The sequence below is a fragment of the Astatotilapia calliptera genome, chromosome 2 (genome assembly GCF_964374335.1).
Source record: "Astatotilapia calliptera chromosome 2, fAstCal68.1, whole genome shotgun sequence".
NCBI lineage: Eukaryota > Metazoa > Chordata > Actinopteri > Cichliformes > Cichlidae > Astatotilapia > Astatotilapia calliptera.
In genome coordinates, this window is record NC_137423.1 from 26,093,818 (window position 1) to 26,121,627 (window position 27,810).

Sequence of the window (27,810 nt, forward strand, 5' to 3'; positions counted from 1 at the left end):
TGTTTTTTTAATCTCTCCTGTTCAGGCTTGGGGACTGTGAGAACTATTCCAAAAGCTTCAGTTTGGGTTTGTTTTTTTTTTTAAATATAGTTTATGGTGAATTTTAAAAACGGCTTTTAAGTTATTTCCTCTTATAGAAGCCAGCCTAGTTTTAGTTTCTGCTTCTTGACTATAGAAGTTTCTCGCATCTTGGGATCTCACTACATCCAATTCTTGTGATACCCTTTTGATACCAAAATTCTGAAAACAATAAAGTATTATAGTTTATCCTTACATACTGAAGAATCCCCACAAGCACAGCAAATGAAATATGGCAACTGGTGCTTACCTCCATGATAACTCCGCCCCAACTCATTGATAAGGTAGTAAGGGTTGGGTATTGAAGCAGTTTGCAGTTATCACGACTTGGCGAGTGACCAAGGGGTGACGACTAATTTTACAAAACACAATATGTAAAAAAATACTATCAAACTTTGCAGAACAAGGAAGGAAATGCTTCTAATTTAGCAAAGCACCTAAAAGAGTGGCATTGAGATCTGTTTGAAGAATTCAAGTTTAGTAAGTTTCAGTTTAACACGCAAAACATCAAATTATTGACCTTGTCTAACATTAATACACATTACCATTTTTTAAGACATAGCTACACTTTACAATAGCGGGATTTACATAAATGTTTAAGCTAACGTACTGTAGCTAACTTTATGCTAAGTAATAACGTTAGCATAAGATTAGCAGGCTACTCGGCAACAACCGTAACATTTCACCCCGTTTCCTGCCAATATAATGTTAACATTTTAAATAAACAGTCTGCTTTACTTTTTGATAAAGTAGTTTATGCTTAAATATATCAGTATTTAGTTTTGGTAACAAATTGAGTATTGAGAATTGGGTAAGTCAACTACATTGTACATGCAGAATATTCTGATGTTTAGTTGAATACATTCTTCCCTCCATGCAGTATCTGACAGCCACACAACACAAACGCAGAAAATGTACATTCTGTCGTTAATGTTGTTCTCATCAATTACTGCTCCTTTGTTCTTTAAACGTACCTTTGGTAACTGTGGCCAAAGATCTCCATTTCAACTCCATCTGTTCGCAGAACATGTTTCTAAAACAACGCTGGCTTTTCCATATGTTACTTTGTATACTTAACATTCTGCCTTTAGTCATAAGGTTGTAAGTATGCTTTTCCATAGGAGCCTTTTCTGCTTGTGCTAGACTGCCTTTCAGCAAAAAAAAAAAAAAAAAAAAAAAAAAAAAAAAAGAACAGCCCTATTGGCATTTGTGCAAGCAGTTACATTTTTTAAAAATGTGGCCTCTAGCAGCAATGTGAATAAATGTATAGGAATTCCTCACCGTGATTACATAGAAAATTGAGCTATTTAATATGTGAAAACATTTTTTAAAAGACAGAAAAAAAAGGAGCCATTTTAACCCCAAACAGATATTTTTTCTGGGCCCTAACAAGGCACCTTGGAAATGCAAACAATGTCATTACTCAGATTAAACAGTGCAGCTTAATTTATACTAGTGCTGAAATGAACTTGCTTATGCTGAGATTTCTGTTCTTTTTAGCAGAGAATAGTGTTAAGTTTTAGCTACAAATAAAGGCCACCATTACTACACTCCTGTGGCAATGAATTAATCACTTCAAGATAATGTTCATGTTCAGAGCTGATATTCAAATCTTAATTACAGCTGTGTTCTAGTTGCTGTCTAGTGTAAAGAGCAATGGGGCATGGGGAACATGCCAAAACGTGGACCTTTGCCTTCTGACAATACAACATCTTCAAGTTCTCCTAACTAAGAAAAAAACAAAAAAAAAACCCAAAAACAAACCACAAAACTCAGCTTTTCATAATCTTTTGAGTAAATTCATTTTTAAACCAACTAAACAAAAAGTAAAATTGGTACATTTTAATTGAACTTAAGAAGAAATGTTCCTTTGGAAAGCAAGTAGTAAATTAACTACTTAAATTCTTTTTTTTAATAATGCAACTGCACAAGACACAAACACTCTTTAACATTATTTCAGTAACACATGGGTCGTGTCAGATTGTATGAAAAACTGACAAATATTATAATATGGTTGGAGGCCTTTCCTGCAAAGGTTCAGTTTTACTTGAAAGTTTTTTTTAATAGATGCTGTTTTTGGACCAAATAACACTCCCCCCCTCTAAACCTTTAGTAGCTTTTAGATGCACAGCATTTGCTTGGAGGAACCTGTCATTGCTCAATGTTACCATCAGCTATTATTTCTAATGAGTCCTACTGAGTCAATTAAAGCCTTTAAGACTTAAAAAGCTTAATGACATTCTGTGACTTCACAGGTACAAGGCTACCCAAACCCAATTATTTTTTTTTAGTTCATTAAATAAAAACAGCAGCATTTGAAGAAGTGCAAAGTGCTAATCATTTATTACACTGTTGCAGCACAGATTTCCTTTAGTTCCGTTCAAAACAAACCAAAAAACCCAACAACAAACACCGAAACATGTAATTTCCCTGGGTTGCCACAAACGTGCATACGACTGTACCTGCCACACAGACAAGAGAATTTGAAAAAAATGAAACATTTACACAATAAATTTGATTAAATCTGGTCAAACCTTTTCAACGTGTGACCACGTCAAATGACCTTCACACTGCTTTAAGCTTCCTTTCCTACTGCAAGCTTTACACTCTTTCCATCCAGTCAACTGTGTGATGAAGTGGAAGTGGCTTTCACATCGCTCCCTGGTGGCCTTAGTAAGAAACTATTAATCTACAGCTCTCCATATTGCATTCAGATCTGCTTTCCCCAGCCACCACCTGGCCTGAAGTAAAGGCCAAGAGAGGACCCAGAGGACTGGACAGGCTCTTATTATGAGCTGCACCAAGACACCTCTGGGTTTCTACGCACTTCCTCTGACAGTGACTGATGGCCAATTAACCATTTGGAGAAGAGTATTGATCACCCGGAGAACAGGAAAGACCTGAAAACGTCTCCTAACACACTGCTATTCTCACTGTGCAGTGTTAGCAACCAGACAGTACATCATGTATAGTAAAAACAAATACAGGAAAGCCTTATCACACAAGATTGCATCTCAAGGCCAATCCCCAAAGAGAGTGTTTTCAGATGGGTTTTTCCCATGTATCACTCACACCCGCCCACACAGACTCCGAGACGTCATGTTGGTACCCCTACATTTATTTTCCCGCTAATAGTAATGAAGTGTATTCTCCACAGACAGCTGTTTAAAAATCACACAAATCTGTTGTTGTTCTCCGATTATTAATGGTATCCGTGATGATCAAGCCTCCTAGTGTTACTATAAATACATAAAAACTATTTGATTTCCTCACGCTGAGGCTACATGAAAACCATTTTTCTGAATTTTACTATTACTGTAAATTCCTGCTGTAAATCAGCCCGGCGAAGATTGTCCAACAGCTCTGCTCAGAGCTCCTCTGTGCTACTGACTGGGACACAGCTGCCTCTGACGATGCCTAAACGGGGGTCAGTCAAATCAGTGTGGATAGAAGAGCCTCAGTGGTACTCATGTTCTACTCACATTTAATTTTTCTTACTGCAGATTTGCAGTAAGGGTGCACAGCTCTGGATGGCCCCATCTGTAGTCTGGTTAAATAAAAGTCACCAAAGTCATGGTCAAGAAACTGGAGAATGCAACTACAGAATACACTGGCAGCACTAAAAATGTCGTACTGTGAATAATTTCTGGGATATAAATATTCACGGGTCTTCACATTTATTTTTATTTTATTTTTTATAAACAGCAAGAGAACAGATCAGCATCAAAGGTTAAAGCTCTGTGTTACATCTCCTTCCCCCTCATGATGCAGGAAGTGAGAGACAAAAGTTCCAGGGAAAATAACATTTGATTAGAACGTCCAGGGATTCAACTTAACAGCCTCTTAACCTTTTCCACCAGCACAGCACCAGCTGCACTCCTTTCCTCATTTCCACCGACCTCAGAGGCGGTGCTCAAACGTTGACACTGGCAAAACACCACAAAACTGATGGGTGCAAACTTAGAATCTGATGTTAAAGGATATGGGAGTGGTAACCACAGGAAATTAACTGATGACTGGCAGATGTAGCCCACAGATTTCGACCACCATGATTTTCTTCCCACAGAAATTACCACAAATTCTTCTAGCAATAAAACATAACAAGGGGTTATCAAATCTGCCAAAACGTTGGCTGGTTCTTAATAAAGAGGCAATTTCTGCCCCCACAGACTGTTGTTACAGGACAATTAGCAGGAGAAACAACAGTAGAAACTGAGCGCACTCTACAAACTGCTGATACAGTACACTGTCAGATGCTGTGACCTTCTGTGAATTATTGTCCAGGTTTCCATTGAGGACACAGGGTAATCTCATCCCACATCAGGGGTGAAAGGTCAGTTTTATGCTACCTAGATAGAAAACCACAGATACTAACTATGGCGTGCTAAATTTCAAGGAGGGAAAAAGCCCAACTTCAACCCCTAAGTGCTCTCACATACACCTGAATCATAGAAATGGGGTAATTGAAACAAAAGGGCAGAGTTTGACAGAGATGTAGTGCCTTCACTGGGCCTCTGCACAGACTGCAGAAAATAAACCCAAACTCCTCCCCCTCTGTCAGGTTCATCCTCCATGTGTCCTTCCTTTACTCCTCAAGATAGCCATTTGCAAATGATAAGTGTAGGGACACAGCCTGTTGAAAGATAAGGCGCTTGGGAATTTGTCACCAAATGGAGCGTGCTCCTCCGCTGTTCAAAGCTGACCCTTGTTGACGTGCACTGTTTACCTTTTATTCATTCATTCTGAACTATTATCTCAGCCTTCATTAATCACGGTAACTCAAACTGAGAAAATGACTTTTGCGAGACTTGGACAGGAAAGGGATTAACTCATTTCATCCGTTTCTGCCGTGCAAACAAATGATTAAAAGTGAATAATAATGCAATACATTTGATCCGCTCGTTCTCGGAAACAAGCAATCCAGCTTGCTCCGTCATTTTGATATCATCCAATTCAAATTTTGCGAGCTAAATTCATCGCACGCATGTGTACTCCTCAAGAGAGAATTCGTTTTAATTCCTTACCGTTCCCTTGGTGTAATTGCCTCCTCGCTTGATATGTTCTGCATCTGTACATCATGCTAATTTACCGTGTATCAGCAGTTGAGAAAATAATTTTAAACAAAAATTTCCCTCCCACCACTGTTCAAGTCTCCCCCCTTTGTCTGTGTCATTTGTATTCATCTCCCACGACTGCAGGGAACGAAAACTCTTTCTGGTTGTAAATTATCGCTTCCCCGTAAAAGACCACATCCCTGCAAATACATGGCGATCATTTGCCATGCATTAGCTACGGGACAAAAACGAAGTGGTTTTAAATTCCTCTGACCAGAAGGCAATTTCCCCCAATAAATTATGTTAATTTCTGCTTTCGCTCTCCTTATCGCATTCTTTAGTGAGTCAATGAGGAGAGACAAAACTGGCTGTGAGAAAGACAACTCTGGGATGATTCACATTAGAATGATGAGAGACATCTGGCAAGAGAATCCCTTACAATACTGTACTAAGAAACGGGGACTCACAAATTGCTGTATTATGCAACAGACTTGTGGTTGTTGTCGTTTAATGGCCATCCCCTTGCATCAGCACAAGGTTTACACCCCGTGGAAATTGCTCTGAGGTGACTGTTCGCACAACTAGGAAGGTGCTTGATACCAAATCCCATGCTCCCTCGCTGAACCAGACAACTATCGCTTGGCAACGTTCTCACTGGGCAGATGAAAAACAAACAAATAATTCTGATTCCTGCTGCATGCAGGAACTAACAGGACATTAATAACAGGCAACAGACCAAAGTTTGAATACAGGGTAAAACACAGAAGGAACAGGAATTGGACTAATCTGCAGGCATCCACCTTAGACACACACACACACACACACACACACACACACACAGCAGAAATGCATGTATGCAAATCCTTGTGGAAACACCCTCCCACATACACAAAAACAACACACATGCACCTTGCATACTGAAAACATCAAGTGCTGTGCACACACACGCACACACATACACACACACAAACTGGCAAATCAGAACGGTTCTTTGTTCCTGAGGCTGAAAGCGTACCTACCCCCTCTGTCCGGCCCGTCAGATCACTCACAACACAGTGAAAGGGAAAGTGCTCAGCTAGCTCAAACTTAGATTGACAGGCCTACCTTTATTACTGAGTGAGTTATGTTTCCCTGCAAAAAAGACAAGCCGGCTTTGATACTGACGAATGCCTAGTCAGCTCTTTGCCTCGCTACAGAGGACAGCTCGACTGAACTCGGCCGAGTCTGTCCCAGTCCTGATGTCGAAAGAATTGGCTTCCAAATTACCTTCCGATTCATTTCTGGATCTCACTTTAGCCTTAAAAAAAAAGAAAAAAAAAAGTGGCCACTAAGCTGTGATAGGTGCCTGGAGGGCTGCCTGTACTGACCTGATGTAGTGACAAGACTGAAACATGGAGAGGAGCGGTCTGGAAGGAAATGTGATATAAAAGAAAGACAGAAGAACGGGGAAGTGAGAAGAAATTTCACAATTAACCCCACATCCATCTCCCTCTATACATAATATATTCTCTTCAGGGGTCATGAGAAAGCTGTGAGCCTTATCCAGAAAGCAGTGAGTGACAGGCAGGGAAACACCCTGGTTAGAGCTCCAGTCCATCACCGAGCGAACAAAGAAACTGCAAACACCTTTGGGAATTCAGAGTCTTGAAAATCGACCTACAACCGCCGGTCTTTGGATTGTGGGAGGAAACCAGGGCACGCACAGGAAACCAAATGAACACGGCAGGAACACGTAACCTCCACACCAAAACAGTTTACTGCAAGGCAATGGCGCTAAGCCGCTGAACCACCACGCCACCCATATAGAACCCAGGAACCCCATCAAAACACATCACTTCCAACATGAATCACAAACTGACTTGTAAATGCCAGCACACTGCTACTTACTTAGCTTGATATATGGAGGTCCCTCGAGCATGACTGTTTATTTAATCCTAATATATTCATAATTATACCCTAATTAATGCAAGGGAGGAAAAAAAAAGCCCGCTGAATTCATCATCTCGGTGTCCTGAAGCACAAGACACAAATACAGCAACTTTAACATGTTTTGCCTTCCGTCCAAAGCAAGGTTAACAGTTTGGATACGAGCGCGAGGCAAATGGTGTGCGGAAACTCTTGGGTTTTGGATACTCACCAGCAGCTTCCAGCTGTGTGGCACAGTCAGGGTGATATTTAGCATCAGAGGGAATGTTTAAATAAAGTGCTTTAAACAGTCCAAGTGCTGAACTGTGAAATAATGCGTTATGAGCAACAGTGAAATTGACTGCATTGGCTGAATAACTAATGTGGACGTTAGATGGCTGGTTTGATTGTGCACCATGGTGAATATTAGGGGTCAGTGAACAGCACTCGGTTGAGTTGGATTTGTCCAAAACTGAAAGAGGCATTTGCACAGCTGGTTGTGATCATGAGAACATTTTTCCTTTAAAAAAAAAATCAATATTAAAAGAGTAAGAGTATCTTATAGCTCATTTTTCGAAAAAGGATTTTGCTGCTGTGAGAAACTTCCATCCTCGGTGCTTTAGTCCACCTATCTTGTTGATGATTGTTTAGTGCATTTGCATGCAATCGGGGAACGTCTGGCCAAGCTACACCATAAAATCTAACTCATCAGTGCGAGTAGGTCGTCTACCAACTCAGTAAAGCTGTCAGCATACTGCAAATGCAGCAGGAATGACTCCTGGCCGGAGAGAAACGTGGAGTTGAACGATGCTGTCTGCAGCCAGCCGGAGAGGCTGTGACTACACTACGGTGTCCTCCACACACACACACACAGAGCTCGGAGATTTAATAAGACAATCACGAGGGTGGCGTTACTGAAGGTTGTTTATGTGGCAGGAGGAAAGGAGCGCGACGTTACTGGGCACGAGCTTTTATTGTCCGCGGGCCCCGTGTCTGCCCCAATCATCTTTTTTTATTATAGTTCTGATTTCCCCCTCTCTCGGGCAGGTGTAAGCCCCAAGTTACACGACAGCAGGAATAAAAACGCGTGCCATAAACTTCTCGTTGCTGCTTCGAATTTTAAAAAGAAGAAGAAGAAGAAGAAAGCTGGACGAGGTTATTTGGCATTTGTCTGTAAGTTTTAACCTTGGTAGTCACGTCTGAACCCCCCCGTAACCTTGAAGGTGTAGGCTAATTGACGAGTGCTGGTGCTAGCAAATTAGGGAATAATAACGACCGCCAACAACGTGCGCACCGGAATTTCGACAAAAACACCAGCAAACAACTTGTCACGTGCAAGCCTTCTAGGTTTTCCCAACACACAAACTGTTTACCAGTAAAATAAATCAAATAAAATACAAATAATAAAAAGCCGAAACAGTTTAATTGCAGCCCAACTCACCACCAGTGCAGGTGAAGCCAGAGAGGACGAGCCAGAGCGCAAGGAGCGTGGCGCTGAGCCTACAGCGGACAAAGGGGCCCAGAAGTAAGGGCATCTTCGTGGGGGTTTTTTTTTCTATCACCTAAGTTTTACAAAAAGGCAGAGAGCAGAGACGAAACACGGGCACACTGGGCTTTTTAAAGGTCCGGAGAGTGTCCTCTGTAGCACTTCACGCCTGTTCTGTTTTTTCCCCTCACGCCCAAGTCCTTTCCTCAGCACATATCCTCCTGCCGTAGCGTGGCCATCAGTATCCCGGTCGTGCGTCTTCGTTGCTCAGAACAACGCATCACAGGTGTGGTAAATAAACTGCTGCCTCGCTCTCGCCTCCGCGGGTCTTACTGTAGTCTACTGTATTTCTCCAAAAGCAGCTATCCGTTCACAACTCTCCCTCTGTCTCGGAGCCGAGGAGGGTGTTTCTTTGCTTTCTTTCTTCTCACTTTGCTGCCTTCGCGCGAAAGAATACCTTCTCCAAATGCGAAAAGGGAGAGAACTGGCATCGGAGAAAGAACATCTGCTTGCACAGCAATGCTGAAGTGCTTAGAGTCAGGGGAAGGTATAAGCTGCGATGGACGGAGGCGCAAAACCAGGAACGGATTTTGCCTGCACGCTGGGATCGGAGCGCCCTGAGCGCGCCCTACTGCTTTCTCTTAGACAAACAATACATATCTTATAATACGCAAAACTAACCACGCGCTGGGAAAATGCGCATAAAAATGGAAATGATTTCATTCACATCCACGCAATTTGTTTTTTTTTTTCTTCTTTTTTTTCACATCTTCTGCCTTACATGAAAATGATGGATATGACATTCAGCTATGCAGGATAGGAATCACATGAGTGCTTTGCATACAGATTCACACAAATCACATCTGCATGTCGTTGAGGTTCAGTTACATATGCCTCTGGATTGTCCGTGTGCGTCTGCGTGTGCATCAGTGATGGACAAACATGGGCGAAGAAGCACGAGGATTAGCACTCCCGTGAGAGCGTACACCTGTCAGCAAACTCACACCAGGATGTGACTTATGTTCCAGATAGCTTTTCCTCATTTTCTGGGGGTGTCAGTGGAGTGATTATCAGACTCTTCAGCCGTGCCTTTTACAACGCTGCCAAAAATCGACAGCAGATTATTAATACACTTCAGAAGGGGAGGGGGTGGTGATGGAAGTGGTGGTGGGGATCGTATCTTTGTTTATCCATTTCTCCACTCCCACATACTAGTCAGCAGAATGATAAGTGAAAGCACAGGACTTGGACCACTGTCTTACCAGCTAATTATGGGGCTCATGCAGATGGATGATTTCTTAGATAGCTCAGCTATTATGCAAACTCATTAAGACCTTCTCTCTATCCAGCATCTCTCGCTAAAGGTCAGAGTCACAGTCGGAATGGCAGAACAAAGCACAGACACATGCACGCATATGCTGAAATAAAGAAAGGCCCTATGGTTCACTATCCACTGCTGACAGGCAGCGTGAATGTGGCGGGCCAGGGAAGGCAGATGTACAGCAGCTGAATGGAAGGGGAATGACTCAGCTTTGGTTACTTGTGAGGTTGTTCGTAATGAACTTTCTCATTCTGCTAATCTGCTCTGAGTCCTATCAGACGCTGCAAGCTGGAGACTGCCTCTTCCAGTCACTGTATATAAATGCACAGTCGGTCATATTATTTTCTTAAAAAGAAGCAGGGCTTGCTACATGTGCTTAAACGAATTATTAGTGTGTTTTCTTGCCGTGGTGAGCAGCTTGCCGAGTCAAGGCAGGTCATAACCTCTTCCACAGTCTTCTGGATCCAGCGTCTCTCTCTTTTGCTCCCTCGATCAGACTACAATGAGCAATCACAGCTCTTTGGAGAGTTGACACATTCAGTTGTTCATCGATCTGTGGTGTTGTAATTAATTTTCTCTCCACCACTGGCTTGACTTAGAATATCCCCAGACTCGATGCAGCTTGTTCTCCTGCAGTCAATTGGAAAACCAAGACGGAGCCATCGTTTCTTTTGTATCACCTCGACTGCTTCAGAGCAACTAGCTTTTGATGGCTTGATAAGAAATAAGGAAACTTGGGCGTGACGTGCTGCTGTTTACAGATTAATAAACTGTTGGGCATCCTTCCCTAAAATTGCACAATTACACTCCCCAGGATATGCACCCTATTAAGACGGAATCACCAAGTCAATAAATATTGATCCGAAGAAGGTGTCCAGTGTGAAATTAATATTATTTATTGTTTGCAAACAACGCAGGAAGTCCCGGGAGGAGGATGCAACGCAGGACCCAGTCTCCCTTTCAGCACCGACTTGTGGAGAGTGAGGGAGGGTGTATCAGCTTCCATCATGACCACAGCTTCACAGCCTGTTGTTTTGTTTATATCAAATTAAACTGCAATGCTACTCTAGAGAGATATAATTGACCACAGTCTCAGATTAAATGACTGTAAAGATCTTAATAAGCCATCAGTGGATTGCATATTACATTGCAAACCACTTATAAGGATGCAGTCCAATGAGAATTAAACTGGGGTTCATATTTGCATGCCACAGCACTTTAACCATTCATTACCATGCAAAAATGACTGTATGGTGATCAATAGTGTATCACTTTAATTAAATATTATTGATATGGGGTTAGGGAAATTAATTTGGAGCCAAATAAGACCTAGTAGTGTCGGAACAACATGTAAGGCCTTCACATCATAACATCTCGAGTGTTTTTCTTTCTTCTTTTTTAAAATATTCACTATAATAAATAAATGACCAACTCCCCCGACCTTAATGAAATCACAGTGAATGCGGCTATACTTAGGGTTCACATTAAAGACGTTAAAGCGCAGGTTATCTACGAGTTCTCTAAAAGCCATCATCGCTGCTGCATTAGAAACACGACTCCTTATTACTGTATCTACTGCAGCTCTCAATACACTAGTAAAAATGTTATGATCTGGATATGCTAGGCATAGCTGTGACTTTGTTTAATTAAATTATTTCACACAAGTGGAGATAAAATAGCCTCCGTGTGATCTCACCACATCTTGTGCAGTTGAGTGAGGAGCAAAACCAAATGAGAGCGAGAAATGGGGAGTTTAAAAAACAGAAGGGAAGAAAGTGAAGTGAAGGGAGAGCGGTGTGGGGGTGGGATGAAGGAGCCCACTGAAGGTCTCTCATTTCAGCAGCACAGACTGCTGATGAAGCTGAACTTCCAATATCCCACCACTTCAGCTCTGATGATTTCTCAATTTTACAGATATGGCCCGAGAATATGATTTGATGAAAATGTAAAATGGGATAACCACCAAATCATATGAAATGGGCCACATTTTATTCCATGACTATAAATCAAACGCAGACACTCCAAAAATTAAAGTTGATTTTGTGTTTTTGATTCAAAGTACACCTCTCCCGACTCGGAGGAATCGAGATATGTGCCTCAAATTAAGATTATCTGTCATGGAGATTCCCCGCACACTTTGTAAGTGGAAGGACTCGATTGTTAAGAGAAAGCCCGGCAATTTTGACCGTAGAGTTGTTCCAAAAGAGAATTTATTCATTGAATGTGTTTCCATCCCAAATAGATTCTGCCTAATCTAAAACAGTGCACGAGCGTTTGGAAATATATGATGATTTCATTTTCTTTCAGTCTCAGGGTCATAAATAAATTTGCATTCTGTCAGCAAAATGGGCTAACTGACTTGTAATTCATCAAACCCACTGCTCAGAGCTTAAACAGTTCAACACATGGTAACCTATTTTTGTGGGTTTCTTTTTTTCGCAGAGTTGCCTCGCAGCTGTGTGCTCTCATAGGTGAAAAAGAGGGAAAAAAGGCACACTTACATTTTAAAAACCTCATGCAAAATAAAATAAAGAAGAGAAATTAACACCGACAGTGACACACTTCAGGGGGCAGACTTTCATTCTGAAAGATGCATCTGTATAAGGAGCTGATTGCAAATGTTAACAAAGCCTACGGTATCTAATCACGTCCGAATGAACGCGATTTGCCCAACAACGCCCAAAAACAGGATGTGCGTTCATTCTTTCCACTTAAAATAGTTTATACCAATACAAAATTCTTTACGCTTGACAAAGTATGAGATTACAGCTTTACTGGAACGACTTCAGCAGACAATGGGTGACAGTAAAAAGTGTCAGACGGAACGTTTTTTCCCACAAGTTTTTTTTTCCACCCATCTACATTTCATTATTCTCAAAAAAGCAAAGGAAAAAAAAAAGATTTCCTGAAGTGTGCTTCCTGGACCGACACTCTTGTTGTCACAATGTCTAAGCGTGCATGGGAGAGGAGACTTTGAATGATGTTGAATGTTTTATGACTCCCTGCTTTTGTGTCAGTCCTTTGGAAAGCTGCTCTGAGACTCTGATAGGAGAACCTTGCCTAACACAGCTGAGTGTGACAGCGTAATGTGGGAATAACACACAGACCAGCCACACTTCCTTTCAATGTGACTGGTCTCAAGACTAAGAAAATGTAACCTGAAAACATATTAGGGTAAAAAATTGTGGATCTAATTTAATTATTATTTTTTTGTTAGTGTAAATTTCAAAGAGTGGTGCTGTTAATAGTAACGGTAACCGTGGCAGCAAGTACAAAAAACATTGACAATCTCATTTTAATAATACTGCTGTTTTAGAAGCTGTATTATTAAAAGCAAATGTACAATTCACTCCACAGCAAGCACTCACCGGACACTTTGTTAGGCACACCTTGCAGTTGTTAGGTTGGCATCCGTTTTGCCTTCAGAGCTGCCTTAATTATTTGTGACACAGATTCAACTCAGAGATTTTGATCCATATTGACATGATGGCATCACACAGTTATTGCATATTTTCCATGATGTTATCTTCCATTCTACAACATCCAAAAGGTGAGATCTGCAGACTGTAGAGGCTATTTCAGTACAGCTAACTCTAACTAACCCTCATGTTCAAGAAGCCAATTTGAGATGATTTTGTGACATGCTGGGAGCAACCTTCAGAAGATGGGTGCAGTGTGGTCTTAAAATGATGGACGAGGTCAGAAATAATATTCAGGTGGGTTGAGGTGTTTAATTAATTCTCAGTTGGCTCTAAGGGGCCAAGAAAATATCTCCCACACCATTACACCACCACAAGCTGCCTGAACTGCTGAGACAAGATAGGATGGGTCACTGTTTTCACGTTATTCATTTTCCCATTATTCTAATGTGTGATTTGGTGAGCCCACGTCAATGAGCATGATAAGAACGGCAACCGGTGTGGTCTTCTGCTGCTGTAGCCTAGCTGCTTCAAGGTTTCACTTGTGCATTCAGAGATGCTCATCTGCATACCTTGGTTATAGCGAGTGGTTATTTGAGTTTCCTATTAGCTCAACGCTGATATGTAATCATTCTCCTCTGACCTCTGGCGTCAACAAAGCATTTTTGCCTAGAGAACTGCTGCTCAGTGGATACTATTCTCTGTAAACTCTGGAGATGGATGTGCAGGAAAATCCCAGTAGATCAAAATGCACAACCCAGCAAGTCTTTCTTTCCCAGTCTGATGCTTGGTTTGAACTTCAGGGGGTGGCTGTAGCTCAGGTGGCAGAGCAGGTCAGCCGCTAATCAGAAGGTCGGTGGTTCGATCCCAGGCTGCATCCTGGCTGCATGCCAAATATCCTTGGGCAAGATACTAACCCCGTGTTTGCCTACTGGTGGTGGTCAGAGGGCCCGGTGGCGCCTGTGTCCGGCAGCCTCGCCTCTGTCAGTGCGCCCCAGGGCAGCTGTGGCTACAATGTAGCTTGCCATCGCCAGTGTGTGAATGTGTGTGTGAATGGGTGAATGACTGAATGTAGTGTAAAGCGCTTTGGGGTCCTATGGACTAGAAAAGCGCTATACAAATGCAGGCCATTTACCATTTTACCATTCAGCAGTGGACATCATTAACAGTTACTGTCTGTTATTGTGCAGAGTCTCACCAATCATTTGGTAAATGAAAGATCAGAAATAGCAAATAAATAAATAACCATTGTGATTTCCAGACACAGAAATGTACATCTCCAAATATTGAATTCTGAGAAACAGAAGCAACAGCTTGAAAGGTTCAATCAGAGGACAACAGAGTTAATCAGCTTGCAGTGGAAGTTAAATATTTCTTTTGTCCACGTCTTTTACTGCTATCTTTCAAAGATCACGGTTTTACATAAATCGCTAAAAAGCACATAACCAGCTGCAGCTTTAAAGCACGGATGCGATATAAAAATATATCAACACTATCAGAAGCCTTTTACTTTTACATCTGAAACTTGAATTGCTTTCTCAGGGTGTTACAGTTATAAAATAATTTTCAGTGAACCACTTAATTAACATGTAAGATTAGAGCTGGGCGATAGAACGATAACGATATATATCACGATATAACTTTTACTCGATAGAGAAATTAAGCTATCGCGATAGACCTCGCCGCTCTTGTCCTCTTAAAAAAAAAAAAAAAGGTCAGCCAATCCAAATTAAGCAGCGCAGAGCCGAACCAATCACAGCCGCAGCGTCACGTCGCGTGACTTGTTACGTACAGCACAAGTGCCAAGCCGCACGTGTGTTTGTTTGGGAAACAGCCAGCGGGTAATGGAGCCAGCGCGTAATGGAGGAAATGAGTGTGCCGACTAGAAAAATCAACCGAGCGTGACCGAAGAGAAAACAGATGATGGTTCCAATGCCGGAGAGATTGTCGAACGGAAGAGCCAAAGAAGTTCCGTAGTGTGAAGGTATTTCGGCTATTTCAAGTCTGACAAAAACAGAGTAGCGTGCACTGTAAATTGTGCCGAAAGCAAGTCTGGAAATACAATAAACTGGTGCATGCGTCACACTGTGCGCCACGTTATTGTTTCGGTGAAATGAATTTCTACAATACTGTTACTGTTAATTCTACTCTCTGCAGTGTTTAAATGCTTACATATACACACAGTTACTGTCCCTCCACACATACGACTCTGTTCTGCTTCTATGCCCCAGCTTTGTTTACTTTTTCCCACCGAGGCTTCTAGACTTCTGATTGGCCAACATTTCTGCACGGTTAGGAATCTAGCGCCACCTGCTGCTTTGGCATGTTCATAGCAGCGTTTTCCTTCATTTCTGCCTTTATGTGTGGACGGATTATTTTTTAAAACGAAAACGGAAAATCTCCGTTTTCAAAAATACCCGTGTACGTGTGGACGTAGCCTCAGTCTCTGACTGGAAGCGCTGATTCGTCATTCGGCTTTTGTCAGACTAAAGTAACTGTTAAAACTGTTTGAAAACTGTTTCTTTTCCAAATATTTATTTATAAGTGACTTATGTATGTATGTATGTATATATATGTATATATTGTACTATTCTTAGTTAGCGTATTGTCTGTCTTGTCTTAATGTTGGTTTAAAATGGAGCACTGTAACAAAAAATAATTTCCCCCAGGGATCAATAAAGTATTCTGATTCTGATTCTGATTCTGAAAAGCTAAGCTATACAACAAGGAGAGATTGAGAATTTCCTTTTAGTTCTCAGTTTATTTGATATTGACAAAAGTTAGTCAGTTTTGTCTGTTCTTCTGTAAAACAAACTAAGATTTATTTTTAGAATTAATATTTTGTTTCTAAGTGGAATTGACAATTTAGTCTGTTTCGTTTGTTCTATTTTGAAACTTAAACGCTTTAGCGGCTGCCTTTTGTGTAGTTTGCAATATTTGCCTTTATTTATCTGAAAAAGTCTCATGTTCCTTAAGTACATCTACCCTGTTGAACTTATTATGGGAAATAAATATTTAAATAAAAACAAGCTGCTGATTATTTCACATTTTACTTGTGAGCAACGGCACATTTAAATCTTACAAATATAGTTATTTGGCTTATATCGTGATAGATATCGTTATCGCCTGAAATGAAAAAAACATATCGTGATATGAAAAAATCTCATATCGCCCAGCTCTATGTAAGATATATACACACACATCTGCTGTCATTAGTACATGTTCAACCTTCCCAAAAATATCCAGTGAGGATATCTTTTGTTCAAGATCTGATGATCCCACTCGTGCAAATAACACTTAAAAAGATGCAAAGACATGTGCAGGCTTATGTAAAACATCCAGTTTCAAATTAAAGAGCAATGATCTACAGTGGCTCAGTCTAATAATTTTACTCTGGTAAAAGTCATATAGCAAGAATAATTGAGACATGCATTTGTCAAATCACAACTCAATACTCTCTTTGACATTTGACATGCAAATAGATACAGTTACTGGGTTAATGGAATGGATGGATCTCTTTCTGTCACACAACCCAGTCGGCTCAATGACATTTTAATTAGCTAATATCTTTTGAACGTGCAGGTATAAGCGGGCTCTCGGTTAGATTTATGCAGCAATTAGAGTATATTCCAGCACATAGGCATTTCTTGGAAACCTTGTTCAACATTCCCGAGATCACCTTAATGTGATCCATTTCTGCCTCCGACTGCATTCATCTGAAGGGAGTTAGAAAATAAACAGGAGCCAGTGGACGACGCCTGTATACGTTTAAATCTTTATTTTGCCTCTCAGCGTCTGTTTGTGAGATGTCCGATCTATTTGTCTGAACACATTCTTGGAGAGATGTCAGAACGCTATTGACAGAGACCAATCGGGAGGCGAGCGCACATATTGTTCACTCCTTACACATCCTGCTCATTCAATTCTGGGAAATTGCTCTGCCTCAAAAAAGGCTGTCATTATTTTGTCACTCAGCATCCCAGGTGACATTTACAGCAAATAACCTCACTGGGTGAAGGAAACGCCACTGAGAAAATATGAAGTCATGTTTCCAGCTTGAAAACAAAGTGATTGTGCGTCAAGTACTAACAATATTGACCCTGGTAGGATAAATGTAGGATAATAGATACACTTAAATGGAAATTGAAAAAGCCACTGCAATATCATAAACTTCACTTAGGTTGACAAAATCATTCGGACTATACTTAAATTTTGACTGAGATGTTTTAAACTTTATAAAAGTGTTATATTTCTGTAAGTCAGCTTGACTAAAAATTAAAATCATATTTTTTAAATTTTTTTTTTTTTTTTTTTTTTTTACACAATCGTCCCCATTTCCAAAACTTTGCTCTGGCGTTTAATTAAACAGGATGTTTTAGTATGTTCCCAAAGCCATGTGATTATTTGAGTCCTGTGTGGCTTGTGTTAATGGAGCTATTAACTATGTATGGATGATGGGTTTCATAAAACAGCCACAGATACTTTTTTGAGTGCTGCGCTCATGCGTCCTGTACTGTACCTGCCAGAATGACAGATGGCTGTATTACTGATGAAGCCAATTCAAAAATGCAGCTTTCAATTTGATACAGGGCAGCGGTGAAGGCAAGCAGAGAGCCCACCTGATGTTTTCTTATGCTGTGCGCACACGCACACATATACACATACAGAGACATGTACATGATCACAGATTCCTAGATAGTTTGGCCTTTTAAGGCACTTTTTTCTGCTTGTAAATGCACTGAACAAAAATTCAGTTATTTTAAAATTAAGGAATTTTAATTTTTTAATCACACGATTAATTTTCAATGTCCTTAATCTTTTGAAAAAAAAAAATGTCAGGAAAAACTATAATTTTTCCGTTGTTTGATTCACAGTATATCCAAGAACTCAATCATCATCAGTACAAACCACAACTTGCACAGATCACATAGATTCAAAAGTTTAAAAATGCCTCACATCCACTTAATATTGACATTGGCAAATGTCTAACTGAGATAATGGGTTTCCCACAGCTACTATAAACTGAATACAGCACTCACAACTCTTAAAATGCATATATTATCGTGGAATATTAATGGAAATTGAAAACACTGACCCTGGCTGAAGAGCTTAAATCACATGACCCAGGTGGACAGACATCAGTATTACAGGCCTTATTCATTAAAGGAAACACTTAAGTCTCCTCTTGGGGCGAGTCTCTTCAAGTGTTAAAACCCGCGAGTCCTGTGCATGTCACTGTAATAGATGGCAGCTCAGCAGTTAAGCCTTTTCCAATAGCAGGAGTTAGATAATGGACAACATTATTGCTCTTTTACATGCCTGCTTAGACAGGAAGAGTGGTTTAAATAACACTTTAAATTTCTATTGCACTGATATACAGAAAGAGGTGTCATTTATTTTATATAATTCTAATTTATGAAAAAAATTAATATAGTTTAGAACTATTAAGCCAAAACAAGAGGATAAAGTTTTGGAAATCAATGAAAGAATGCGTTAAAAGCAAACATTCACTGCATTACTTTAGTATACATTTGACAGTAGAGTTTCAGAGTAAATATGGTACAAACAAGACAATAAATTCATCTCTTCATCACAACGCCATAACACACTGACAATGAAATGTAAACAAACCACACAGGTTTTGTAAAGCTGTGCCGAAAGGTTGTCTTAGAAGAGCTGGACCTTCCAGCAATCATGGAAAATAAGGCAGTAAAAATAGTTCAAAGAGCCATAACAGCGGTTCTCTGAAAATCCCTTTCATCATTTATCTGCTGAACCTCTCTATCAGCAGAAAGTGCTTTGCTGGTACTGTACCATCATCACAAACAGAGACAGATTTCGCTTTAAAAAAAAAAAGACGAAAAAATAGAAAAAAAATCATATGCCTTTGTCAGTGGGGTTACATGCTCGATAGTCAGGAACGGTAACGACAATTCGGCAACGCTCACCACTGATAGATGTTGATTAATTGCTGTCATGGTAACAATAGCATGTGAGCAGCTTTGCTCTGTGCCTTTAGCATTTTATGTTGTCAACACCTGAAGCAGTGGATTAGTAAAAGCCTAAAGTGTAGGCTGTCTGAGCGTGCCTGTGTGACATATCGTTAAATGTCTGCCAGCTCCTGAGCTTGTGGGGTATCATCTGCAGCCCACAAACAGGTTTGAAATTGATAAATGATGCAGCTTGAAAGGACTTGTTTAGAGTTCAGTCAGACAAGCTGTCCCAAATAGATTCAGAAGATCACATGTCAGCAGGATACAGAGATATTCTTACTGGACCAAGGTTGTGTGTGTCAGAGAAACTGTATCCAGCTTCCTGATGGAGTTCATTTTTCTCCCTCATGCCTCGGCTCCATACCCCTTTATAGGATGGAGAATTTATGAGCATGGATGAGACACCGGGACAAAAGTTACAGTGGTATTTTATATTACATGCGAGCCAGTGCAGGTTAGAAAACGACTTACTCTTCGTACCTATTTTTGTGCGTATTTTGCGTTAATAGCAAAGAAATGAAGCCAGCTAATTAACGATCCCATTAAATTCAAAATATTGTGTAGACCATCCTTTCAAGTGCGCCATGCCTTTATACCCGTGTCAGTGTCTTTGTCAGTGCTCACGTCCCCCTCCAGAAGAGTGAAAAGAAGGCTGCTTGTGTACTGCGACACTAGGTTTTATAGCCACAGCTCTTTAAGACCCCAAGAGTTTAGGTATAAAAGTAAGAAAAAAGAATAACACTCAGTCTGCGGCACGTTTAAAACTGTTTTCCGAGGGAGGAATAATAGAGCCTGCTGCTGTTGGTAACTGTATGAAGTTTCAGTGATTGAATAGACTGATGGGAATGAATCTTAATAAGAAATGAAAGAAACAAACACAAATTGAGCTCTCATATATTCTAGTGAGTCTAATTAGTATCCTGTTATAGACAGGTGTTTGTGGGCCCTTTTGGCAACTTACAGTTAGCACGTAAACTGTGCCTGTGCTCACTGCGATGATTTTGTTTCTGACAGCAGGCTTTGTCTTGTTCCAGTTTTTCCATAAAAAAAGGGCTTTTTCTCTTATTTGGTTTGAGATTTGTATGGACAGCGTAGATTGTATGCATGCTGTCAGTGGAGTGGTTACATGTATCACATTACAATACTGGGCTCTCATGCGCTCCCAGCGCTGTGGATTTTTTCATGCCTTCTGTGACTTTTTCACTTCCCTGACCCGCTGGAACTACACCCTCGCTATGATCCAGGACCTTGTGATTTACAAATTAAACACTGGGTTAGAATATGAATAATAGGAATAAGAAAACAGATGAAAAGTTGCTGCTGTGCGCAGCACCATGGAGACACGGCGAAAACGAGGCTAGAGGAACATTGTTTATTCATATGAGTGAATGCTACACTTTATTACGGATTTTAACATAATGAAAAATAGAAATGTATGAAAAGTGATGATAAATAAGGATTTTTAGAGTCATGTTTTCAAAGCAGCTCTCCATGTAGAAACGCTTAATCTCATGCATCCAAAATAACTATGACAGAAATTAATCAAAAGTCTAAAAACAGATTTGTTAAATATTTCTTTAGGCTAAAATTTTGTTGGAACATGTATATAGACGATTATATCAGTTATGTTACCTGTTTTTTCAGTGTAATATGCATCATACAAACTATACCGATGAGCTAACGTTGCAAATGTAGTATGAATCTACAGCTCATTAGCTCTTGCACACCAAAGGGTTACACTGCCTATACTGGAAGCCCAGAGAGATCATCGCTTGGCACAGGGATAATCCAGAGTACCATACAAATAAACCCAGCATGTGACACACCGAGGCAGGAATATAATTTACATATAGATACCCAATTGGCAAAAACGTTTTTATTATATTAATATAATACCAGCTAATGCTGCTATGAGCGTTTTTAGATCAATCAAATACATTTCCAGTTCCATTTAATTGTATTCTTTTTATCCATCAATGAAAATAATTAATTCTTAATGAATAATTGAGTCTCATTTGGCTTCGAATCTCCCTGTCTGGCTCTTTAAAAATGTATATTTTCATATTATATATGTATATGTATACATTTGTAATTGTTTTGGTGATACTAATATGTCATCATGGCTGGACATAAAGTGAGCTATATCCATCTTGTTCCATCTAGAAATGCAAATCTAGAGTATTTTAGCAGGATAAATGTAGTTCTGTTTCCATATTCACAGTTGTTAATGTGACTTACAGATTATGCAGTAAAGAATCAAACTACTTGAGCTACAACTTAGCTTTTTAGTGCTAAATGGAAGGGATGACGTACTGCAGTGTTTTAATCGGTTCCAGTGTTCACTTTGCCATTGCAATAGGGTAACCAAACCTGAATTTGATTAGAAGAAGAGATCAAATAGAAAGAAAATGTAGATTTTGTGATAATAAACAAAGTAAAATAGATTTTCAGCATCAGTGCATTTTACCCCGAAACAGTAAAATAAGAAATAAAGGTCTAATTCATCCTATTAATGTTGACTGTGAGCAAAGCACCTGAGTGAGACCTGGGGCAGTAAAAGGATCTAAATCAAAGGAGTCTACAGTCACAGACAGTTTTCAGTCTATTAAAGCCAATATACGCCACTTAGCGTCTAAGTTACAGCCCATCTGTGCGGTATTCCTGTTGCCTGCATTAACTTTGGATCTCATAAATCACAGTTCAGAGTTTAATGCAACTGACAAACTTTAGAGCTGATTCTGTCTTTATTGTGCAGGCTACACATCACTGATTTACTGGAGTGATTCTGAGTCACGCAGGTCTGAAGATGTCCCGCATTAATGTCAACACATTTTCATTGTGTCATCCTTTTATAATAATGTGTAGTTATGGTGTCACAAATATAAAATGAGTGGATGCTTGTGCTAGTCGGAGTGGTATGTTGCAAATACCGTAGCGAGGATTTTTTTCAGAGAGAAAGCAAATTATCGCATACTTTAAGTTTGTTAGTCAGGCTGTAAGGATTGAGTTGTTTTAACACTTGAAGACGTTCGAGACACCCAGGCTTAGGGCTACATAGTCTGAAAACATGAAATTTTAATATATGTGCTTAAATGTGTAAAAGTCAGTGGCCACTGGCAGTAAATCATCTGTGTGGTATAAAAGAGTTAGTGTCATTTAAAAGGCTGTGACCTGTCCTGTGTGAGGAGGAGAGCTGCAGTGATTGTACTTTTTCAGATTTTTATGGGGAAATGTGTTTTGGAGAAAAAAGACATCATTCTTTCTCGAGTGGTTAATGTCTGTCAATCAAAAACTAAAATATGCAGAGCACTGAGCTGCACAACATGAACTATATTCGTTTTTGAATTGCCTGTGGATTAGTGACATATACTGTGCAGTCAGTGCTAGCTATGATATAGAGTAAGGCATAATTAAAACTTTATGGAGGAAACCAGTAAGACTGAATTCAAATTAGAAGCCAAATAACAGTAATTATCTTTGCAGCACTAAATCAGACTTTCTAATTAAACCCTTATTTTAACACGGGTAAATAACATTACACTTTTAAATGTTAAACTCTCAGTAAACCCAACAATGTAGAGGTAGTATCATTCATATTCGCTCGTATTCAGATTCCTGTTGTTAGCCACTGGAAAGTCATCCATAGTGGTCATTTTGTTTAAGAGAGTGCAAGTGTACGGCTTGAGCAACAGAGCTGCTGCAGATTAGATTTTCTTCTATATTAACCAGCCACGTTGACGGATTGAACAGCGAAGAAAGGGCAGCAGCTTGAGTGTGAGGTGGGTGGCTGTAAACTTTTAATGTGTCCAGTGTTTTAATCGTTCCTGTTATGCGTCTTAAATCTGAAACACTGAATGGAGATGTTGGAGTGTCAGACAAGGCGAAATGACAGGAGTATCCTTGTGGGTGAGCTGATTACATATTGAGTCTGAAGTGTCATGACAAGTGAGTGACGTGCTGCACACACAGCAGGATAGTTTTGGAAACAACATCAACAATGCATGTGTGGCGGCAGCGACGACACAGTGAGCCCTCGGTGTCTGACACTTCATTTTATATCCCAGGTTACACTATCTGGAGTTAATGACGCAGTACATAAAAGTGTGTGTGTGTGTGTGTGTGTGTGTGTGTGTGTGTGTGTGTGTGTGTTTATTATACAATGCAGTACAAACAATTGCTCTTCACATTAACCAAGAGCATGAAATTATAGTTTCGAAAAATTTAAGTTTGGAATATGGCAATATTATAAGATTAAGGGCTTTGGACAGCATCATCTATTATCCAGAGAGTGAGAGAGAGTTAAGTGAACAGAAAAAAAATAAGTGCTGTTTCAAGCCTGTCTGAGCCAAGCCCAAATTAACCACTAACAGTTTGACCTACTTCATACCCAGAGGGACCGATTTTTCTTTATTTATTTTTTTTTCATATTTGCTGATGAGGCCAAAGAAGAAAGTTGCATTAAGTGCAGGGGGAAAAAAGCCAGCCTTTGAAAAACAAATAGGGAAAAAAATGAATAAAAAGAGCTGGGAACAAGATGCTTGGCAAATATAGATAGAAGAAAATGTTAAATGGCCTTCTGACCTTTTACTTAATTCTCTTTAACTGATTGGCCAGCATCTTCCAATATGAGTGATTAACTGATCCGAAATACAAACTAGCTTCCAAAAAAAGTTGGGACACCCTGTAAAATGCAACAAGAAAAGCAGATTCAATTGCAAAGAGTTTAGGGATAGATGGAAAAAGTGAGAAGTTGTGTAATTACAAAAAAAAAAAAAAAAAAAGAAGAACAAAACAAAAAACCATCCCCCTAAAAAAAAAGTAAAAAAAAGTGATGGAACATCTGAGAACTAATGAAGTTAATTTCCAACACGTTAGTAACACAATTAGGTTTAAAAAGAACAATTAGCCCCTTTATGATGACATACAGTCAGGCAGTTAAAATTCAGAATAAGAAGCCAGTAAGGCTGCACCACTGCAGTGTTCTTAACAAATTAACCATATTAAGTTTTGATAATTTCATTACATTTGCTAATCTAAAATTATTATGCGTACATAATCAGGCTCCCCAGGTGCTCACTGACCTCGTGGTTCTTCTTAAAGCTATGGGTTTAGTGCCGCAGGGAGGATCTATTGGAAAATGCAAGGTACTGTTATGGAAATTCTCATTTCTCTTCAGGGTATCAACATGTGGAATTCTCCACCTACAGAACTCAAACTGGACCCTGATAGGACCATTTTTACGTTAAACTGAAGCGGTTTTTAAAGTGCAATCAATCGTGTAATCAATCAGAGATGAATAATCTGCTGCCTCTTGTTTTATATTTGTTTATTTTATCAAATTATACTGCAGTCTGTGCTTTCCAATGTGCGTATAGATTGTGCATGTGATTGATTTTTCCCCGTTTGTGTTTTTAAAACCTCAGCTAGGGATGGGCACTGCAAACTAGCTTCAGCTAAAAATGCTGCAGTGTGGGCAGCATGGTGGTGTGATGGTTAGCACTGTCGCCTCGCAGCAAGAAATTTGAATCCACCGGCTGGCCGGAGAATTCCTGTGTGGAGTTTGCATGTTCTCCGCATGCCTGCGTAGGTGTTTTCTCCAGGCACTCTGGCTTCCTCCCACGTTCCAAAGATGTGTATGTTGGGTTAATTGGTGATTCTACATGAGTCCAAATTGGAAGGTGTGAATGTGAGAGTGGATCTGTCTCCATAAGTTAGCTGGGACAGACTCCAGCCCTACTGTGAAAAAAAACATATATAAAATAAACAGTAAAAAAGAGAAGTGTGTGTTAAGAAAAACATTGCTCAATATAAAACTGCAAAAAAGTTGGATTTTGTTATCTACATTTCATAATATCATTAAAAGATGTAGTGACCAAGAGTTCAGAGCTATACAAACTTGAGTCCTCAAACAACAGTCATTCAAAAACAGATTCAAGAACACTTGAACACACGCACAAAGCCCACTTCCAGTATAGACAGCTTTTTGGCTACACCCATAAATAAAATCAAAAATAAAATGCAAAATAATAAAAATCAAAAATAAAAAATGGTAAAGTAGAAAACTGTCCTGAGGACAGAGCAATCAATCTGAAATTCTCATGGAAAACACTGATAAATCTTTTATAAAGAATAGAAGCTGTTTTATTACAATTTAATGGCCTGCATCAATGTTGCCATGAAGGTTGGTTAGTGTAGTATGGCATAGGTAACATCTGTGAAGGCACTGTTAATGCTGAATAATATATACAGGTTTTCCAGCAACGTATACAACAACTTTTTCCAGCACAGGCTTTTTAAAATTTAAGCAAGACAATGCAAACTACATTCTGCATATATTCCAACAGCATTGCTCTGGAGCAAAAGACTCCACATGACAACTAGCCTGCCTGCAGTCCAGCCCTGTCACCTTCTGACCACATGGCAACCTAAGAAACAAAAACACATGAGAGGAGGCCCTGAAAATCCTGAAATTCTAAACCAAGCAAACATCTCCTGGACCGCCTCTCCTCAGCTTCCAGGCACTTACAGACTCTTGCTAAAAGAAGCAGTCGTGCAAGATGATGCAGATGTCCCAGCTTTTTTAATGAAAGGGGTAACAGGCATTAAAAATAATTCTCGGTCTCAACATGTGACGCCTTGTCTTTCTCAATTCAGTAAGATTTGCACATCGCTGCATTATCATTCCACTTTGGTTTGAGGTTATAATGGATCAGCTGTGGTACAGTATAGTGAATTATGTAGAAGGATTGGTCTTGGCATTCATAATGCTTATAGTAGACACTGAGAGATGAGTCACTGCAAACATTACCTGAAATAAAAAGACCTGAAACAAACTTTGTCAGTTAGCCTCTGTGAGGATAATCTATTTTTCATGGCACGACAGTCAACGGGGATTTAATTTTTATTACTGCTAGGCATCCAATTTTAGTGTCAGATCTATGAAAAACTAATATAAACACAAATGTGCACACATACCCCAGAAAGTAAACAGTGTTTAGGAAAAACAAACACCATCGCGAGCCCTGAGAGGAAATTGAGGCTCAGTACTAAATTGTTGGATGTGGCGGTGCTTTCCCTAACGGCAGCCCAATCTGCTGGAACCTATCCCTATGGAGGATTTCTTATGAGCCATGTGAGCACACACACACTATTACTGGATGTGTATTCATCAGAGCATGGTGCCATTAGGACAAACTCAGGTTAGCTTTTTTTCATGCCATCTGGAAAGGCAGGCATCCATCAGCTGGTTGTTATGCTCATCTCACTGAAAGTTCCCGGCGGTAAACCACTTTTTGGAATTCAACGCAACGTCTCGCGATGACGGATTTGTTTTACGTATCACCAGAGTGGAAACTTTACAATAAATAACATCATAATGCCCGGATGTCAAACCTGATGACAGAGCTGGTCAGATGCTTGATCCTTTCAGCTTATTGTGTGATATTTCACAAGAAAAACTAATTTTCCCCTTCGGGACGTGAGCTGTGACATCCTGCATTATCCCCCCCTTAAACCAGCTAGGAATAGCAAAGCTGCACAGTGTGCATAATAGGATAGTTCCGTTTTAGCATCTGTCATACATCACGCAGCAGCTTAATTTAAACATTACTTGACTGAGCGATAGAGTTTGAGTGTGACTGATAGCCTGTGTCACCTAACTAAGGTTTGCAACTGCTCAGAGCTCCAGTTCACTGAAAGACACCCGAGATTTACATGCATGTTCATCATAAACAACTACAGCTCATTTAGCTTTGCTGATGTGTAGGATGCAAATAGTGGCACATCTGCAGACCTCTTCTGATGAAGGCAAGCCAGAGACGTGTCCATCTTAATGTGGTTTGCAACATAAGATTAACATCTCTCGTTTTAATTTTGACATTTTACAGCCATTAAAAAAATGACTCATGTGAGGACTTCAGCAAACTGTGAGCAATAATCATTCGTGAATCAGCATTTGCTGCTACGATTTGAGGTTATACTAAATGTTGTCGAAAAATTGCTTTTGTTAAACACGCCCCAGGCTGCTTTACTTCTACCATTTCTCACCTAGAATGACGTCTTTGAACAAAAACAGTGGACAACAGTCGGTGAGTTACTAGATTACAAAGTGGTTACTGAAAAGCACCGCCTCGGTATCCAAGCACGACACGGGAGAACATCTCCAATGACACTGTGCAGCCACAGTTTTGGATTTTCATGGTTATTAAATAACGTGGCAATAAATCTGACTCCAACCTGTTAATTATGGCACAAATTAGATAAAGTGCAGGCAATTTCAGAGATTTGCTGAATTACCTGCGGGTAAGTGCACATTTTGTGTTCTAGAACATTCTGATTGCATCTTTTTATATTCCAAACACACCTGGTAGCAAGCAAAAAGAAGCAAAAACATCCCCCTGAATAAAATAAAATAAAATAAAATAGAACTCAGTGTTAATTTTGAAATCCTTAGAGCCATAGAGAGAGATCATAGATCGATATGTCCATCAGCCAACTTTCTTTACTTTGACTAAATCTTCTCTTAATTAGTTTGCAAATAAATTCAAATTGCTGT

At 39.9% G+C, this 27,810-nt stretch overlaps 1 protein-coding gene across 5 annotated transcripts in view; it reads right to left on the reverse strand.

The window, feature by feature from the left end:
• The window catches only part of unc5a (unc-5 netrin receptor A), a 187,757-nt gene that overhangs the window by 146,744 nt on the left and 13,203 nt on the right, over positions 1–27,810 (reverse strand). Inside the window, exon 1 of one of the 5 annotated variants that reach the window (XM_026190068.2) lies at positions 8,479–9,534. The exons of 1 other annotated variant lie outside the window; for it this stretch is intronic. In XM_026190068.2, the coding sequence (XP_026045853.1) occupies positions 8,479–8,572 (94 nt within the window). In that variant the 5' untranslated portion in view covers positions 8,573–9,534. Of the gene's footprint in view, positions 1–8,478; positions 9,535–27,810 lie in introns of those variants that run through there. 3 more of the 5 variants (XM_026190077.2, XM_026190087.2, XM_026190096.2) reach the window with 3 other exon arrangements.